The sequence below is a fragment of the Myxine glutinosa genome, chromosome 2, assembly GCF_964187855.1.
Source record: "Myxine glutinosa chromosome 2, kmMyxGlut1.1, whole genome shotgun sequence".
Classification (NCBI taxonomy): Eukaryota; Metazoa; Chordata; class Myxini; order Myxiniformes; family Myxinidae; genus Myxine; species Myxine glutinosa.
In genome coordinates, this window is record NC_136262.1 from 133,092,546 (window position 1) to 133,110,957 (window position 18,412).

General features: G+C 46.5%; 1 protein-coding gene across 7 annotated transcripts in view; it reads left to right on the forward strand.

Moving 5' to 3' along the window:
• LOC137421238 (adenylate cyclase type 2) overlaps positions 1 to 18,412 on the forward strand; it is a 298,504-nt gene that overhangs the window by 271,240 nt on the left and 8,852 nt on the right. For all 7 annotated transcript variants that reach the window (XM_068107099.2, XM_078771680.1, XM_078771679.1 and 4 more), the window contains one exon: positions 740 to 847. In XM_068107099.2, coding sequence (XP_067963200.2) covers positions 740 to 847 — 108 coding nt within the window. The remainder of the gene's footprint in view (positions 1 to 739; positions 848 to 18,412) is intronic.

Sequence of the window (18,412 nt, forward strand, 5' to 3'; positions counted from 1 at the left end):
TAAGAGGTGTCGAGTTAATCTTTTAATAGCGCATTAAATGTGTGTTTCCCAATCTTGCTGTTCATCTTTTAATAGCACATTCAATGTGTTTCCCAATCATGCTGTTCATCTTTTAATAGCGCATTAAATGTGTTTCCCAATCATGCTGCTCATCTTTTAAGAGAGCATTAAATGTGTTTCCCCCAATCGTGCTGTTCATCTTTTAATAGCGCATTAAATGTGCGTTTCCCAATCATGCTGTTCATCTTTTAATAGCGCATTAAATGTGTTTCCCAATCATGCTGTTCATCATTTAATAGCGCATTAAATGTGTTTCCCAATCACACAGTTCATCTTTTAATAGCGCATTAAATGTGTGTTTCCCAATCGCACTGTTCATCTTTTAAGAGTGCTTTAAATGTGTGTTTCCCAATCGTGCTGTTCATCTTTTAAGAGTGCTTTAAATGTGTTTTTCCCAATCACGCTGTTCATCTTTTAAGAGTGCTTTAAATGTGTGTTTCCCAATCAGTCCGCTCCTGGATTTTGTCACAGGTTGTGACAACAGTGCGGTCATTCTTGTTATTCTTTGAAATACATCATTCTCACGTTAAAGATCAAGGCCTTAAGCCTTTGTTGAAGTTACTTCGCAACACTAAACGTTGTTTTACTCAAGAATGATCCAGAAAGCACATTTCTATTTTTCTGAATTAGCGTTAACATACATTTACTCGATATGCATCACTGCTCAACCTCTCCACAGCTTTTGTCAAAACCAAAGTTCAGTGGTGTTGAGAAGATCAAAACAATTGGAAGCACATACATGGCTGCCACTGGGCTGAGTGTAAGTTCTGGACAAGAAAATGAGCAGGTAACCTTGTGCTATTATAATATAGTTGTGATGGCTGTAAACAAGTTAAACTACCATGCAATGCGAGTTTTAAAAATCGATGTGTATTTTAGTTACTCGGAACTAAACACCCCCGCTCCCAGGTGGGATCATGTTATTATCCTTATTATTATTGGCAATTGCCATTATATGGGCTGACAAGATGGCCTATCCTAGAGGCACACACACTCGCCTCTAAACTGTCCAGTCTGGGTTTGCATCCCAACCCAGCTATAAACAGTCATCCCGGTGTTTCACAGGCACGGTGATTCATCAATGCATTCATTGTATGTGCCAAAAAACGTGTTCGGAAGCAAAAGTGTTCTGAAAAAGATGTGGCGGGTCATGTGCGGTATGGCGTAACCTCATCGCAATTTTTTGGGGCGGGGGCTATCGAGAGTAGAAAGACCAAAAAACACTAAAATCTTCATTTAAAGATATTTGTTAAAAAACAAACAAACATGATTAAGTGTTAAGTGAAGTCATATTTATTCATTAAACCAAACATTCATTTCTGATTCTGTGGATCTTTAAGGCTGAAACAAAAATTAACACGAGATTAACACGAAAATTAACACGAGAAAATGCCCCATGGCATTGATGGGCCAAATTACCTCATTTCCTTGTTTGAGGTCAGTTTCTTGATTTTTCTGATGTACAAACACACATGTAAATAATTGCCTTGCGGGAATGGGAGAGTAGGTTGTGTCCATGACCTGACCCTGGGCAACCCCAGCACATATGCAAAATGTGGTGGAAATTGTTCAGGGGCAACTGGAACTTGACTGAGGCACAGAGACAGAAGTTCAGGGGCAACTGGAAAGGTTGATGGGAATGGTTGAGCTGAAGATGATGCTGCGCATCACAAGTGACTTCAACGTGTGTGTGGGAATATTGGAGCCAGGTGGTGAAGGTGAAGAGTGGGTTGGCAGATTCGGGTGGCAAACAATCAATAGGGTGGGTCAAGAACTGGTGGAGCTGGTGGTGAGACACTGTCTAGCTGTAGCTGGATCATTCTTCCAGAAGCGGGAAAGCGACAAGATTAAATGGATGAGTACACAGCAGAAGGCAGAATTTGACTTGTTGAGAGTCAGGATTTTTTTTTTTTTTTTTTTTTGGATACAAGATCGAGGCTCGTGAAAAGCGAACATTAATCACACAGAAAGACAAACAGACACATAAAACAAATAACATCGGGAGCGGTAGACAAGATGGGGAGAGAGGGGGAAGGACACAAACACAACATTTGAGAGCAGGGACCGAGAGACATGGAGACATTGAGAGAACTGTGGGAGGGAGAGTTCTTTGGGGGGAGGCATGGGAAGGGGGGTGGGGGGGGTGGGAGAGGTATAAAACATATGGACACTGCCAGGACTTCCAGGAAAGAAGTTGGAATTTCAAACAAGGTGGATCTGGGGTGAATTAGTGGGGGTAGAAAAGATCAAGGTTTTGGATGGGGGAAGATAAGAGATGGTGATGAACAGCTGTTTTAAAGACCTGGAGGGAGGAGTGTGATTGAAGTGAGTGTGGGAGTTTGTTCCAGAGGCGGGAGAAAAGAGGAATGAAAGAGTGAAGGTGAGCAGAGAGCCGAGATTTCGGCAGTTTAACCATCAGAGGGTGGCTGGCAGATCTTGTGCGACCTGTAGGAATATTTGGGGGACAGAGCACAGAGAGAGCTGGGGGAGCAAGGCCGGAGAGGAGTCGGTAGAAGACAGAAAGACCACCTACCTGCCTGCGGTGAGTGAGTGAAAGGCCCTCAGAGATAGCTTCATCGTGGGAGATTCCGATGATTCTGAAAGCTTTGGATTCAACAGCTTGAAGCCGAGCCAGGTGTGAGGCAGGAGCACCAGCCCATAGGGGAGAACAGTATTCCATTGAGCTGCGGATGAAAGCCTTGTATGTGGTGAGGAGCTCAGGTGTGCCTAGGAAGGACCGCACGACGGAGGATGCCCAGTCGGCGACTGGCTTTGGAGGCCAGCTTGGAAATGTGGTTTTCCCAAGAAAGATCATGGCAGATAGTGAGACCCAAAAGCTTGAGCGAATGAACTTCTTGGAGAGGATTGTTGAGAAAGTAGATGGGAGGGTTGTCCAGTCGATCTTTTTGGTGAGATGTAGTAAGAGTGGCTGCAGACTGCCGATCTGAGGGAAGAGGAATGGAGCGGCAGAGAGTGGAGTCATCAGCAAAGAGATAGAGAGGATTTTCCAGAGAGTCGGAGAGATCATTGATAAAGACCAGAAAAAGCACAGGGCCCAGCACACTGCCTTGGGGAACTCCAGCCTGAACAGGAAGGGGAGATGAGAGAAATCCATTCAGGGCCACACGTTGACTACGACCAGAGAGGAAGTCCGCAAGTCATGCATGGAGATTTCCATGGATACCATAGGAGGAGAGTTTGGTGAGCAGAGCGGGGTGCCAGACCGTATCGAAGGCACGTGCTATGTCAAGGGAGACAGCTCTGATTTCCTGTTTGGCATTGAGGACCTCCATCCATTGTTGAGACAGCAGAAGCAGCATGTCCAGAGTAGAGTGACCTGGTCTGAAACCAAATTGATGATCAGAGATCAAGCCATTGGAGAAGAGGAAAGATTTCATATCCGAAGCAATGATGGAATCCATGACTTTGCTGATAATTGTGAGCAGGCTGATTGGTCTGTAGTTGCAAGGATCTGTTTTTGCACCTTTTTTGTGTAAAGCGGTAATGTTTGCTGATTTCCAGGATGCTGGCAGATGACCTTGAGCAAAAGATAGGGTGAAAGGAACAGAGAGAGGGTGAGATAGAGCGGCAGAGCAGGATTTTAGGACCCGTGGGCTGATGCCGTCTGGTCCAGTTGCAGAATCAGAGTCGAGGTTTGACAAAAACTCCTCCACCTTGTCAGGAGAGAAGGACACAGAGTCCAGGAGCAGTTGGGTTCGACTGGGAAAGGTGGGAACAAAGAGAGATGGGTTTGGGACTAAGGATTTTGAGGCAAACACAGAGTTGAGGCATTCGGCTTTGTTACGTGCGATGTCAACTGTGTGGCCATTTGAGGTAAGGGAGGGGATGGAGGGGGAACAAACAACAGAAACGGATTTGACCAGACGCCACCAGGATTTGGAGGAAGGAGACAGGTTTGAGAGTTCATGCTTGAGTGAGGAGAGATAGTGCTTCCTGGCACTCCTGAGGGTAGACACACACTTGTTCCGAGCTTGGTGGAAGGAACTGAGATTGCCTTCAGTTGGATTAGCCTTCCAAGAGGCAAAGGCAAGTTGTTTCAGGGCAACTGCCTCACCACAAGATTCAGTGTACCATGGACGGGAGGAAGGGTAAGACAACTGAAGGCGAGATGGGATAAATCTGTGCATGAGAGAGATCAGTTTGCTTTGGAAGAATTCCCAGGAAGAATTGATGTCAGAGGCAGTGGAGATGGGAGACCAATCCAGACGATTGATGGCTGCTTGAAGACCGTCCCAGTCGGCCTGAGTGAAATGCCAGACTCGTCGACGCTGAGGAGGCTCTCTGAGAATGGCCAGAGAGATGTCCACTTTGACAAGCACATGATCAGAAGAACCGATTGGAGCAGAAGAAGAGCAGCAGACATTAGCAGGGAAGTTTGTCATAACCAAGTCTAGAAGAGAAGATACTCCTTTGGCTGAGATCGGGTCGGGAAATTGACAGATTGTGTCAATCCCAGTGAGTCACAGAAGTCCTTTGCTGAGGTGCCATGACTGGTGAGAGAGGAATCCACACCCAACCATGTGGCATGATGACAGTTGAAGTCACCACATATGAGGAAGAGAGAGTTGGGATGAGTGGATAGAAGTTGGTCCATGTTGTCAGACAGTGAAATGTAGATGGAGTCATCACTGTTTGGGGGACGGTACAGAACACATATGAACAAAAGGTGGGAGCGGAGAGGAAGCCATAGCCAGAGGTACTCCTGGGGGTGAGGAGGAGAGAGGGCAGTGCAAGGAGAGTGAGGAAGAGAGTTTTTGATAAAGATAGCCACCCCACCACCAGGCTGAGGCTCAGGTCTATCATACCGGAGGAGGGAGTAACCAGGAAGAGATATTAAGGAATCAGAGACATCTTGAAGGAGGAAAGTCTCTGTTAAGCAGATCAAGTCTGGATTGTCAGAAGCAACCTGTATGGAGAGATCAGTCAGGTTTGAGCGAAGGCCCCGGATGTTTGAGGTCCATACCGTTAATGAAGAGAGAGGGGGAGCATCAGGTACAGGACAGGGGATGGGAGGAGTAGGGTAAGATGAAGGATGAGAGGGGGAGGTAGGGAGAGCAGTTGATAGTGTGTCAGAGATTGCAGAAGAGTTCCAAGAAAGGGAAGGATGAGGAGGATGAAAGGTTTGATGGTGAAGGGATGAGGCACAGTGAGGGGTTGTTTGAGGAGGGGCAGAGGAAAGTAGAAGGTTGGGGTGGGTGGAGGTATGAGATAGAAGGGAGACGAAGTGGGGAGGAGGCAGCTTTGAGGAGGAGGGGGGAGGAGGGAGAATTGGAGAGGAATGGTATGGGGGGAGATTTGAATGGGAGGGGTTGGGGGGGGAGTTTTGAAGGGGAGGAGTGAGGGGGGAGTTTAGGAGGGGAGGGGCAAGGGGGGAGTTTAGGAGGGAAGGGGCAAGGGGGAAGTTTAGAAGTGGAGGGGCAAGGGGGGAGTTTAGGAGTGTAGGGGCGAGGGGGGGGGGATTTGGAGAGGAGGGGCAAGGGGGGAGTTTAGGAGGGGAAGGGCAAGGGGGGAGTTCAGGTGTGGAGGGGCAAGGGGGGGGGATTTCGAGGGGAGGGGCAAGGGGGGAGTTTAGGAGGGGAAGGGCAAGGGGGGAGTTCAGGAGTGGAGGGGCAAGGGGGGAGTTTAAGAGTGGAGGGGCAAGGGGGGAGTTTAGGAGTGTAGGTGTAAGGGGGGGAATTTGGATGGGAGGGGCAAGAGGGGAGTTTAGAAAGTGGATGATTAATGAAAGACGAACATTGAAAACAAATTGGGTTTGTTGTGATTTTCAAGTTAGCAATCCGATTCTGAACGATGGAGGAGGGATGGAATGAATGTGAATTTAGACCATGTAGTGAGGGAGACGTATAAGATATTGAATTTCTTTTTTTTGAAGTGGAATGAGTTGGAGAGGAAATTGAGAAAAGCCTTTTAAATAGGAAGAAAAACAGCGTGTTGTAAAATACCACCGAGTAAAACACTGAAGGGGAACGGTTAAACATATTTAAATAATATTGAAACAGAACCGTGAACAATCTTATATGCCAAAATACCAACGGGGGGAGAGCCGAGAGGGACCACCACGAGTCACATGAACAGGGCAAACGGTGGATGGCAAGGAGATAATGGGGGCGGGGCGAACAGCACACCTGGACAGAAAATACAGGATGAGACAACAGTACACGTGGAGAAAGGAAAATAAATGTTTTTGGTTTTTTTTTTTTTGGGGGGGTGGGGGGGTGGGGATTTAGAACGTTATACAGAGTATTATGTTCGGGGTAGAAGGGAAAAAACTAAGAGGCAAGCAAAACACGCTTAAGTTAACAAACACCGACGGGGGTACAACTACAAGGCCGCACACGAGGAGCAGAACACGATTAATTAATTACGAGTTACAGGAAATTCAAACCAAAACTAACTATAATCAAACAATAACGTATGGACGATAAAATAACGAGTTGAAATTTGACAATCTATCTGGGGAAATGGGGCAGAAACACGTGGTCGAAGAACGAACGAACGAGTAAGAATGAATAAACGAATGAGAACAGAGAAGGAAATGTTTTTTTTTTTGTTTTTTTTGAGTTGAGATTTACATAAGGAAGTAGGCTATGGGGTGAAAAGACTTGGAAAACAGAGAACGAAAGTTATTGGATCACAAACGACGGACCGCTGAGAGAAAAACAAAGCCTCAAGGTTGTACAGTGTACACTGTACAAGGCCTCAAGACACGACACGAATTAACATGATTTTCAATACAGGTATGAAAGATTTGCACCGAAAACTTCGTCGGGAGACAATATATACACCATAAAATAAATAGTTATAACGAAAATACAAATGGGAACAATTACTTAACTTCGATTTCGATGGAGAGCGTGGAGAGCTGAGAATAAACGAACCCTCGCCAGCAAGACCGGAAACGGAAGTCCTACTGCTGCAAGAATGCAACTGCTGTCGAGGATTACGGACTTCGAGGTGGTGACTGGAGAGCATGTCACAACTCAGCACAAGCCTGTGGTGTTTATGTGCATGCTGAAAAGGAGGGAAGTTAAGAGTGTTGGCCAGAAGACTATCAAGTGGTGGAAGTACAAATATAACATTGTTGGTAGAGTACAAGGAGAGGGGCAAGGCATCTGGATGAGGAGTGGAAGAAATACAGAGAGGCATTTATGGTAATCTGTGAGGCAAAGGAGGTTTGGAAGAGGATAAAGAAAATCAAGGATAGAGGAGGACAACCAAATGTCGGGTTGTTGTACTTCTATGGGCAGAAGAGAAAGCAGCAAGCTATTTAGAGGGGAAAGTGGAAGTTGTAGAGATTACAGAAGCGGAGGTGTGGAGAGCATTAAAAAGGATGAAGCCAGGCCATAGCTAGGCATTGATGAGGTATGTGCGGAGATGCTCATGACAGTGGGAAAGATTTGAGTCAGTTGGTTGAATATGCCCACCTTTAGAGGCCATTTTCCCCGCAGAGCAGGGGTTGGCCTTTTTCGGGCACTGTGATCCCCTTTTTGAAGCAATGTTTTATGGCCGGATGCCCTTCCTGCCGCCAACCCTGTTGGTCACCCCTTGCAACACACAGGGAATTACCAGTGAACTGGTACTCAATTTGTCGACCTCGGAAGGATGGCAGGCTGAGTCAACCCCCCTGGCGTTAATTCAGCGATCAATCAGGATTCAAACCCAGGATCCGAGGATCCCAAGCCAGCACCCTAACCGCTAAGCCAACACCAGGCTACATACAGTTGGTTGAATATGCTTTTGAATATACTGTATGGATGAGAAAGGGAAAGATTCCGGAGGAGTGGCAGACTTGTCGAATTGTACTAATCTGGAAAAGCAAGGGACACCTGCAAGATCCAGGGAAGTATTGGGGCCTCACGCTTATTACCTCCGCCACCGAAGGTGGAAGGAGGTTAGCTTTTCACCCCTGTCTGTTTGTTTGTGAACAGGATATCTCAAAAAGTTGTGAACGGATTCAGACAAAATTTGGTGGACGGGTTGTGGGTGTGTGACAAGGATAAAATGATTAGATTTAGGTGAAGATCCAAATCCGGATCTGGATCTGAGAATTTTTTTAAAGTGATGGTGGGCAGGAAGATATCAAGGAAGTTGAAAGGGAAAATCCTAAGGTCATGTGAAAAAAAAACAAGCATACCTATAAGGTCTAGAGACTCTGTCACTGACAGGGCAGCAACAACAGAGGCTGCAGGTCTGCAACAACAACTGGGTCAGGAGGATTGTGGGGGTGAAAAGGGTAGATAGAAGGATCAGGGTGGATGAACTGGGGGAGGAGATTGGTGTGCAGATGACCTTGACAAGAAGGTTGGTGCTTCTTTGGCCAAAGGTGCTTCTTTTCTTAAGCAAGGCAAGTATTTAACACCAAAAATAAAAACTCTAAAATTAAACTAAAATTAACTAAAATTAAACGACATACGCATGGAAAAGAGGGTCAGATGCACCAAAAAAGGACATTCATCAGTTAAATAAATTCAGAAAAAACGTGTAGCAGATGATTTGTGGGTAAAATCAAGTGAGCTAGTCTCCACTGAAGGTCCCCAGTTCTTTTGGGTATAAGCCTTTGATAAAAACTGTCCCATTGAGGTTGAGAGGGAGATACGTCCGGTAAAAAGCAGGCCCACTTATTGTTCAATTTAGGAATGTCGCACACTAAACTCACGCAAAACTGATATAAGTTCCGCCGTTCATCCGGGGATAATGAGCATGCGGCTTTCCAAAGGAGAGGAGTTGAGATTTAATAGACCGAGTGGGTTGTACAATTATTTGGGGAAAGCACAATATCGGGAAAAGGGGGTGGCAGCTGGCACCGTGGTACAGGGGGCACTCCCTCCCCAGGGGCCAATTCGTCCCCATATAGGTTCTTGTCACGGAACCTTTTCAATATACCACATAGCACAAGAGAGACGTGTCTTGCTGACCTGATGCTTCCAACTTCCACCAGAGCAGCAGCACTCATCCAATTTCCTGCCCCATTCAACAGATCATGTACAAGAAAACTTCGATCTTTCGGAATACTCTCAAAAAGCAGGTTGTAAAAGAGGGGTTCAAGCAAGAACATTTCTTTTGAGTATGATGTTTTTCAGCAGCTTATTTTAAACACTTGCCAAGCATTCAGCATGCTGGAATAGAAGGACGGTAGTTGTGTGAGGTCCAGGTGTTGGACATCAATCAGAACATCATCTCGCGAGTAGCCCAGGCCACCAGCTCGGCTCAAAAGAGAGTTGGCCAGAAACCTCCAAGCCAGGTACGAAGGTCCATCTAGCAGATGCTTAATTGCCGTCACACGAAAGGCCATAATCTTACTAATGAGGTCCACAAGAATCTGATGACCCATAACACAAAACCCTTGATCAAAGTGTATCAAATCTTCTAAATAAGGGGATGAACGTCGTGCCAATGCTTTCGCAAAAATCTTATAATCAACTGATATAAGCAAAACAGGCCGCCAACTCGTGATGAGCTGTGGATCTCCTTTCTTCGGAAGGAGTGTCACCACCGCTCTATGGCAGCTGAGAGGAAGTTCACCACCTTCAATGCTTTCTTCAAGGACCTCTAGCAAGCAGGGGCCTACAAGTGTCCAGAAAGTCCTATAAAACTCCACTGGGAGGCCATCCAGACCTGGTGCTGTTCCCGTAGTCATAGACATCAGTGATTGTTCCAGCTCATGCAACGTCAATGGAGTTCCAAGATTCACTTTATGCTCGCTCCTAGTTGAGGCAGCTCCATTGTAAAATGCTCCCTTGCACTCTCCTGCACTTCCTCATTAGAAAATAACTTTGTAAAGTGATCAGAAACAACAACCTTTATCTGGCATTGTGACACACTAATGTTTTCCCCTGACATCCTGAGGCATTCCATTTGCTTTTGTGGCACAGATTCTTTTTCCAGATTAAAAAAACTAGCAACGGTACCCGCCCTACGGGCAGGGCTTCAATTGGGAGGCCTAAATGAAAAGGCAAAATATCAGAAATTGAAGGCTTTTTTTATTTTAAACGATTTATATAAACATCCGTTCAATCATATCACACGCAAATCATCAAAATTTAAACAGTATTTGTAGAATTTCAACAAAAGCCACATCACTGTTCATATCGGTAAATATTATTCCATCGTGTTTGGAAAAACTGGAAAATTGGGAAAAAATTTTTGGAAAAACGATACAGCCTATTTTACTCCAGGGGGTATCAGGATTACCCACCCAAAATTTCGTTGCGATCGGTTCAGCCGTTTTTGCGGTACCTGGGAACAGACAGACGGACATTTGGTGAATTGTAGTAAGATACTGGATTATAGTAGTGAATAATTATAGTAGTGCATCTATTTTGTACAAGCGATCCATCCTTCGTCTAATCATAGCACCATGACCTTATAATTTACAATATCTTTCAGAAGAGATTGCTTCTCCACCAATAGCTTGTGCTTCTGCACATCCAGTTGTTTTGCTAAATTTCCTTGCAATTTTGTAATCTCTTTCCTAAACTTGCTTCTCTACTCTTCCTTGCTTTGAGGTAAACATTTGAAACTGTTGTCAGAACACCGCAATTTGCGTCTTCGCATTATCCCAGAAAGTTCACAAATTAACAAATCTCTCTTCTGCAAACGAGGTCCTGTCACACCACCGGAAAGGCTTCTTGGAAGTAAGTATTACTGAGAACATCTATATTTAATTTCCAAAAAGAAAAACTCCCCTCCATTCCTCCCCCTCCCCCCCACACCCCCAAAACGGGATGTTAATTTAAAAACTAGGACAATTAAACTGTGGTCTGAGAAACCTGAGTGAATAATATCTGCTTGTTAACATAAAACCTATCTTCATCATCTGCTTGTTAACATAAAACCTATCTAACCTCACTAACGTGACAATGTTCCTTACACCTCGACACCATGAAAACCTGCACTCTTTAGGGTGCTGAACCTTCCATGCATCATCCAATAAAAAAAAACCTCCGAACTGCCTCTGCTAAAGGCTTAGCTGACTCAGAGTGAGGTTCGCACTATTACGATCCAACGCAGGGGTTAAAGTGCAATTAAAATCCCTGCCAATCACAATAAAATCATGGGACCCAATATTCCTTAAAATCCCAGTCAATTCTAACAAGAAGTCATTCCATTCTTTGCTTTTACTTGGAGCATACACGTTCACAAGAAAAAAACCTATAGCTATCCAAAACAAAGGACAAAGTGGCAAGATATCCCTGCACAACCTCAGTGAATACGACATGACAGAGGTGGTTTGCAGAGCAGGATGCAAAAAGAAAGTAATGGAATCTTTATCGCTAAAGAAATGGTGTCCTTTCAGTAGCTGCCTCCAATCGGCATGAGAATTCAGGGTACTGTGAGTTTCCTGAAGCAGGACAATCCCCAGCTTCAATCTCTTTGCCAAGGATTTAACCTGGAGTTTATGCCTGCAACACCTGCATTAATATTTATACTCCCAAAACGCACCTCAGCCATGAGGATGAAGGAGTTAGGCCTTCAAATCCTTCTGGGTTTTCTTTAAATCATCCTGGGCTTTCTTAACCCAATTCTTTAACCGAAATTTATTTGTATCCGTAAAACCTGAGTTATCCGGACTCTGAATAATTTCCTCGAGTCGATTTATAAGTCCAGGAAGGTCTGAAAAAAATACCTCAAATCAACATTCCGTTTATGATAGGAGTCTTTCAGAGAGGCCTTTATCTCATCATTCAAGAAGATGACTTTCACCTCATCGGTCTGAGACGGCACTTCTACTACATCATCAATTTTTAAGTCCTCAGGCTGAATCATCCTTTCGCCCCATGATGTCACAAAATACTTCTACCTCTGAAACTAGAACCCCCTCATTACTCTCCTCACTATGCTTAGTAGTATTTGTTGTGGGCCCAACGGGGGTTTGAAGGACCTAATTTACATTTTCTCCACCTGACATGGATTCTGGCAAGTGATTCATCTACACAGGGAGGATGAAGAGCGACGTTAGCATTTTCACTGCCTAACTCGGATTCGGGCAACAGTGGTTCACCCACACCGAGAGGTAAAGGAACCACAGAACCCTCTCTACTACCTGACAATGATTCAGGACATGTCCTGGAGTCTGTGTCCTTCTCTCCTGACAAGGTGGAGAAGTTTTTGTCAAACCTCGACTCTGATTCTGCAACTGGACCTCACAGCATCAGCCCACAGGTCCTAAAATAATAATAATAATAATAATAATAATAATTCATTTATTTTGTATAGCGCTTTTCCAGAAGCCCAAAGGCGCTTTGACAGAGTGGAAAACATAATGCATAACAATACATGAAAACAACAATTGCAAAAAGACAAGAATCAAGAAAACAAACAGCAGCGATATACGGCATATATATAAGACAAGAATCAAAAGGACAAGACAAGAATCAATAGGGAAATATTTAAAGCAAAAGGAGGGAGAAGGAGAAGAGATAGTCAGGGGTTAAATGCTGTGGGTTGAATGTTGAATGCAGCGTTGAACAGGTGGGTCTTTAGTGATGTTTTGAATGTGGTGAGTGAGGAGGAGTCTCTGATGGTGTGAGGTAGTGAGTTCCAGAGGGTGGGAGCAGCGATGGAGAAGGCCCTGTCCCCCCAGGATCTGAATTTGGTCCGGATGGAGGGGGTCAGGAGGTTGGTACCAGCAGAGCGGAGGTTGCGGGTGGGAGTGTGTCTGGAGAGGAGGTCAGCCAGGTAGGATGGGGCCAGGTTATGGAGGGCTTTGTATGTCAAGAGGAGGATTTTGTACTGGATTCTCTGGGGGATGGGGAGCCAGTGAAGCTTGTAAAGGACGGGGGTGATGTGGTCACGGGTCCGGGAATGAGTGAGTAGACGGGCAGCGGAGTTCTGAATGTATTGGAGTTTATTGGTGATTTTTGAGGGTGAACCATAGAGGAGGCTATTGCAGTAGTCCAGACGGGAGGTGATGAAGGCGTGGATGAGGGTTTCTGCAGCCGTGGAGGAGAGGGATGAGCGGAGACGGGCAATGTTTTTCAGGTGAAAGAAGGCTGACTTTGTGATCTGTTTAGTGTATTTGTCGAAGGAAAGGGTTTGGTCAAAGATGACGCCAAGATTCCGGATGTGAGGGGAGGTGGATACTGGGATACCGTCGATGTTGAGGGCAAAGTTATGGGTGGATTTTGTGAGCGTTTTTGGGCCAATGATGATTATTTCAGATTTATCACAGTTAAGCTTGAGGAAGTTGATTTGAAGCCAGGATTTTATTTCAGTGATGCAGTTTGTCAGGATAGAGTGGGTGTCGGTGGAGACGGACTTGGTGGAGATGAAAAGCTGGATGTCATCGGCGAAGCAGTGGAATTGGAGACCATGACGGCGGATTAAGTGACCGAGCGGGGACAGGTAAAGGATGAAGAGGAGGGGGCCAAGAACTGAACCTTGGGGGACACCTTGGGGGAGGGGAGCAGTGGGGGATTTGCAGTTATTGATGGAGATGAACTGGCATCTGTCAGAGAGGTATGATTTAATCCAAGAGAGGGCAGTGCCGGTGACGTTAAAGGTGGATTCAAGTCGGGTGAGGAGGATAGTGTGATCGATGGTGTCAAAGGCAGCGCTGAGGTCGAGGAGGACGAGAATGTTGAGGTTGCCAGCGTCAGAGGAGAGGAGAAGGTCGTTGGTGATTTTGAGGAGAGCAGTTTCAGTACTGTGGTTGGAGCGGAATCCGGATTGGAATGTTTCATACAAGTTATTGGCAGAGAGATGATGTTTGAGTTGAGTGGCTACAGCGCGTTCCAAAACTTTTGACAGAAAGGGTAGGTTGGAGATGGGTCTGAAGTTGTTTAGGGTGTCAGGGTTTAGACCAGGTTTTTTTAGAATGGGGGTAACAGCAGCAATTTTGAGGGAAGGTGGGACGATGCCTGTAGACAGGGAGGAGTTTATTGTTGCAATGATAAGTGGAGAGAGAGCAGGGAGGGAGGCTTTGACAAAGCTGGAGGGGATGGGGTCAAGAGTGCAGGTGGCAGTTTTCATTCCTATGAGGAGTTCAGAGAGGTCAGTAGGAGAGATTGGGGAGAACCGAGACAGGGGATGGCAGGACAAGGGGGGGCAGGTGGTTGGAGGGGGAGCGGGTGCGGCGGTGGTCAAGCTGTTGTAGATGTTGTCAATTTTGCGTTGGAAGAAAGAGAGGAAGGAGATGCAGTTGTCTACTGTGAATGACTGGGTGGTGGTGTTCAGGGGGCGGAGGAGTTTGTTTATTGTCGAGAAGAGTGCTTTTGGGTTTCCGGAGCCAGAGTGGATAATTTGAGAGTAGTAGGCAGAGCGGGCGCGGGAGAGGGCATCTTTGTAGTGTTGTATGTGGTCCTTGTAGGCTTGGGAGTGAACTGTGAGACCCGTTTTATTGCGGAGTCTTTCAAGTTGGCGAGCACGAGTTTTCATCAGGTGGAGTTCAGGGGTAAACCAGGGAGCAGAATGGGTGAAAGAAACTGTTTTGGTTTTTACAGGCGCAAGCTGGTCAAGGCAGGAGGAGAGAGTGTGGTTGTAGTAGTCAGTGAGGTCGGAAGGGGTGTGGAGGTCAATGAAGGGAGAAGTGGACATTTTTTCAGAGAGGGTGGATGAGAATGAGGTAGGTGAAAGAGCGTTTAGCTTACGGAAGTTGATTGTGCGATAATGCCTTGGTGTTGGGGCGGGGATGTTGATGGTCAGAGTGATGGCTAAGTGGTCAGAGAGGGTGAGGTCGGAGCCATAGAGATGGTGCAAATTTAATCCAGTGGAGCAGACAAGGTCCAAAATGTGACCACGGATATGGGTAGGAAAGTCGACATGTTGAGTGAGGTTAAAGCAGGTGAGTAAATCAGTGAAGTCAGTGGTTATTGTGGAGTCAGTGGAGTCCATGTGGATATTGAAATCACCAAGGAGGAGGATTGAGGGGGAGAGGGAACATAGCTGGGTCAGAAAGTAGGAGAAGTCAGACAGGAATGATGGGTGTGGTTTGGGAGGGCGGTAGACGACAGCCATGACTGACTGCGTGTGACCAGAGAGTTTTAAAGCCAGGTGTTCAAATGATGGAGCAGATGAGATGGAGATGAGGTTGGTCTTGATGTCTTGACGGTGGATAACGGCAATTCCACCACCTCGGCCCTCCGAGCGTGGTTTATTGACGTAGGAATATCCATTGGGTGTGGTGAGGTTGAGTGTGTAGTAGTCCAGAGGTTGTTGCCAGGTTTCGGTGAGACAGAGAAAGTCCAGTTTGTTATCCAGGATGTATTCGTTCAGGATGAGGCATTTATTGTTGAGGGACCGGGTGTTGAACAGGGTGAGCTTGATGTTGTTTTGAACAGCAGGGATGAATTCAGGTGATTTAGCCAGGGTTCGTAGGCAAGAGGTGCGATCGTGTGGGTTGCTGTGACCAGGTGCGCTGGGACGAAGAGTGAGAGTGCGCTGAGCCGACCAGAGGACGGGGATGGAGTGACCTGATTGCAAATAAACAAACTTGCGACCGGAGCCACGGTGAATGTACCTGGGTCGTCGGAGGAGTCCATTTGATTTGATGGCAGAGATGCATGATGGGGTGGAGCGGGTATTGAGCAGAAGAAGCCTTGCGGCGGAGTACTTCAGAGCCATGCCAGGCAGGAGCGAAGGGACGAGTACGAGGCCAAGGTCGAGGAGGCAAAGCGGCAAACGCAGCGGCAAACGCAGCGGCAAACGACTGCAGCCGCTAATCAAGACCACAGCGGCAAACAAGGCCACAAGGCCACCGGCAAACAAGGCCACGGCCACAATCAACGGGAGCGGGCCTTTCGAATTCCGTATTCCGTACCATCAAAAGCAGATTCCGTTATCCAGCCGGAGAACACGCGGCACGTGCGGGTGTGAAAAGGCAGGACAGGTGTGAGATGTCAGGTCAGAAAGGTAGAAGCAGACCCTGTACATCCATCCAGTCGGAGAAGCGGCGAATATGCAACGCCAGCGTCCTCTCGCAACCGAACCCGGAAGTCCGGCTTTTGCTCTGCCGCTCTATCTCACCCTCTCTCTGTTCTTTTTACCCTCTCTTTTGCTCAAGGTCATCTGTCAGCATCTTGGAAATCAGCAAACATTACCGCTTTACACAAAAAGGTGCAAAAACAGATCCTTGCAACTGCAGACCAATCAGCCTGCTCCCAATTATCAGCAAAGTCATGGAATCCAACATTGCTTCGGATCTCAAATCCTTCCTCTTCTCCAATGGCTTGATCTCTGATCATCAATTTGGATTCAGACCAGGTCATTCTACTCTGGACATGTTGCTTCTGCTGTCTCAACAATGGATGGAGGTCCTCAATGCCAAACAGGAAATCAGAGCTGTCTCACTTGACATATCACGTGCCTTCAATACGGTCTGGCACTCAGCTCTGCTCACCAAACTCTCCTCCTATGGTATCCATGGAAATCTCCACTCATGGCTTGCGGACTTCCTCTCTGGTCGAAGGCAACGTGTGGCCCTGAATGGATTTCTCTCATCTCCCCTACCTGTTCTGGCTGGAGTTCCCCAAGGTAATGTTCTCGGCCCTGTGCTATTTCTGGTCTTCATCAATGATCTCTCCGACTCTCTGGAAAATGCTCTCCATCTCTTTGCTGATGACTCCACTATCTGCCGCTCCATTCCTCATCCCTCAGATCGGCAGTCTGCAGGCTCCTCACTCTCTGCAGACCTGGAAAAAATCACAGACTGGTCAAACAAGTGGAACATGTCTCTCAACCTGACAAATCTCACACTCTCACTATGTCTCTCGGAAAAGACCGACTGGACAACCCTCCCATACACTTTCTGAATAATCCTCTCCAAGAAGTTCTGTCGCTCAAGCTTTTGGGTCTCACTATCTGCCATGATCTTTCTTGGGAAAACCACATTTCAAATCTGGCCTCCAAAGCCCGTCGCCGACTGGGCATCCTCCGTCGTGCGAAGTCCTTCCTTGGCACACCTGAGCTCCTCACCACATACAAGGCTTTCATCCGCAGCTCAATGGAGTACTGTTCCCCCCTCTGGGCTGGCTGCCTCACACCTAGCTAGGCTTCACGCTGTTGAAACCAAAGCTTTCAAAATCATTGGAATCTCCTGCGATGAAGTTAACTCCGAGGGCCTTTCACTCACTCACCGTAGGCAGGTTGGTGGTCTTTCTATCTTCTACCGACTCCTCTCCGGCCTTGCTCCCCCAGCTCTCTCTGTGCTCTGTCCCCCTAATATTCCTTCAGGTTGCACAATATCTGCCTGCAACCCTCTTATGGTTAACTGCCAAAATCTAGGCTCTCTGCTCACCTTCACTCTTTCATTCCCCTTTTCTCCCGCCTCTGGAACAAACTCCCCCACTCCTTTCAATCCCACTCCTCTCTCCAGGTCTTTAAAACAGCTGTTCACCACCATCTCTTATCGTCACCCATCCAAAACCTTGATCTTTTCTACCCCCGCTAATTCACCCCAGATACACTTCTTTTTTTTGGAAATTCCAACTTCTTTCCTTGAAGTCCTTGCAGAGTTCATATGTTTTATACCTCTCCCACCTCCCCCCAACCCCTCCTCCTCCCACATTTCTCCCGATGTCCCTGCTCTCAAATGTGTTTGTGTCCTTCCCCTCTCTCCCCATCTTGTCTACCGCTCCCCTTATTTTTTGTGTTTTGTGTGTCGGTTTCACTTTTTGTGTGATTAATGTTAGCTCTTTCACGAGCCTCGATCTTGTATCCAAAAAAAAAAAAAAGCCTGTACAGCAGAAAATCGAGTCCCTCCACCAGGAATACTTCCATCTTGCTCCCTGTTACAGGCTTTTTTATGAGAGATTAGAGATGCATCTCTTATTTTGGACTTTCCTTTTTTTTTTATTAACCAAAGTGAACCCGTTATTCCCACCAACAACTCTGATACAACATCGTTTACGTTTACAGGGGTCGGTTGAGGCGCCACGGAGGAAACACTTGGAATTTCATCTCTGACATTTCCCTTCACAGGAGGAACAGCTGCAGCGGGAATTTTCGACCTGTTCCTTATTTTTGGGACAATCCCGCTTCATATGCCCAAACCCGCCACACAAAAAACACTTTAGTGAATCTGTGGTAGCATATACTTGGTAGTCGTGCCCGTCCTGAGTGAATTTTAACATTAAGTTCAACTCCTCATTCCCAATCTTCAATACCATGTAAACACTTCTCCTAAAGGACATCATGTGCTTCACATCGTCCTGTTTGTTTCCAAAAGGAATCATGAACATTTGTGAAACAATCGTTCCATACTTTGTCAATGCAGCAGTAATCAAGTCACCCTTCAGGAAGGGTGGGATGTTCGAGATTGTTACCTTCCGAGCAGGAGTGTGTAGGGGGGGGGGGGGGGGGGGGTATGCCATTTAAAACAGTCCCGAGTCTAAGA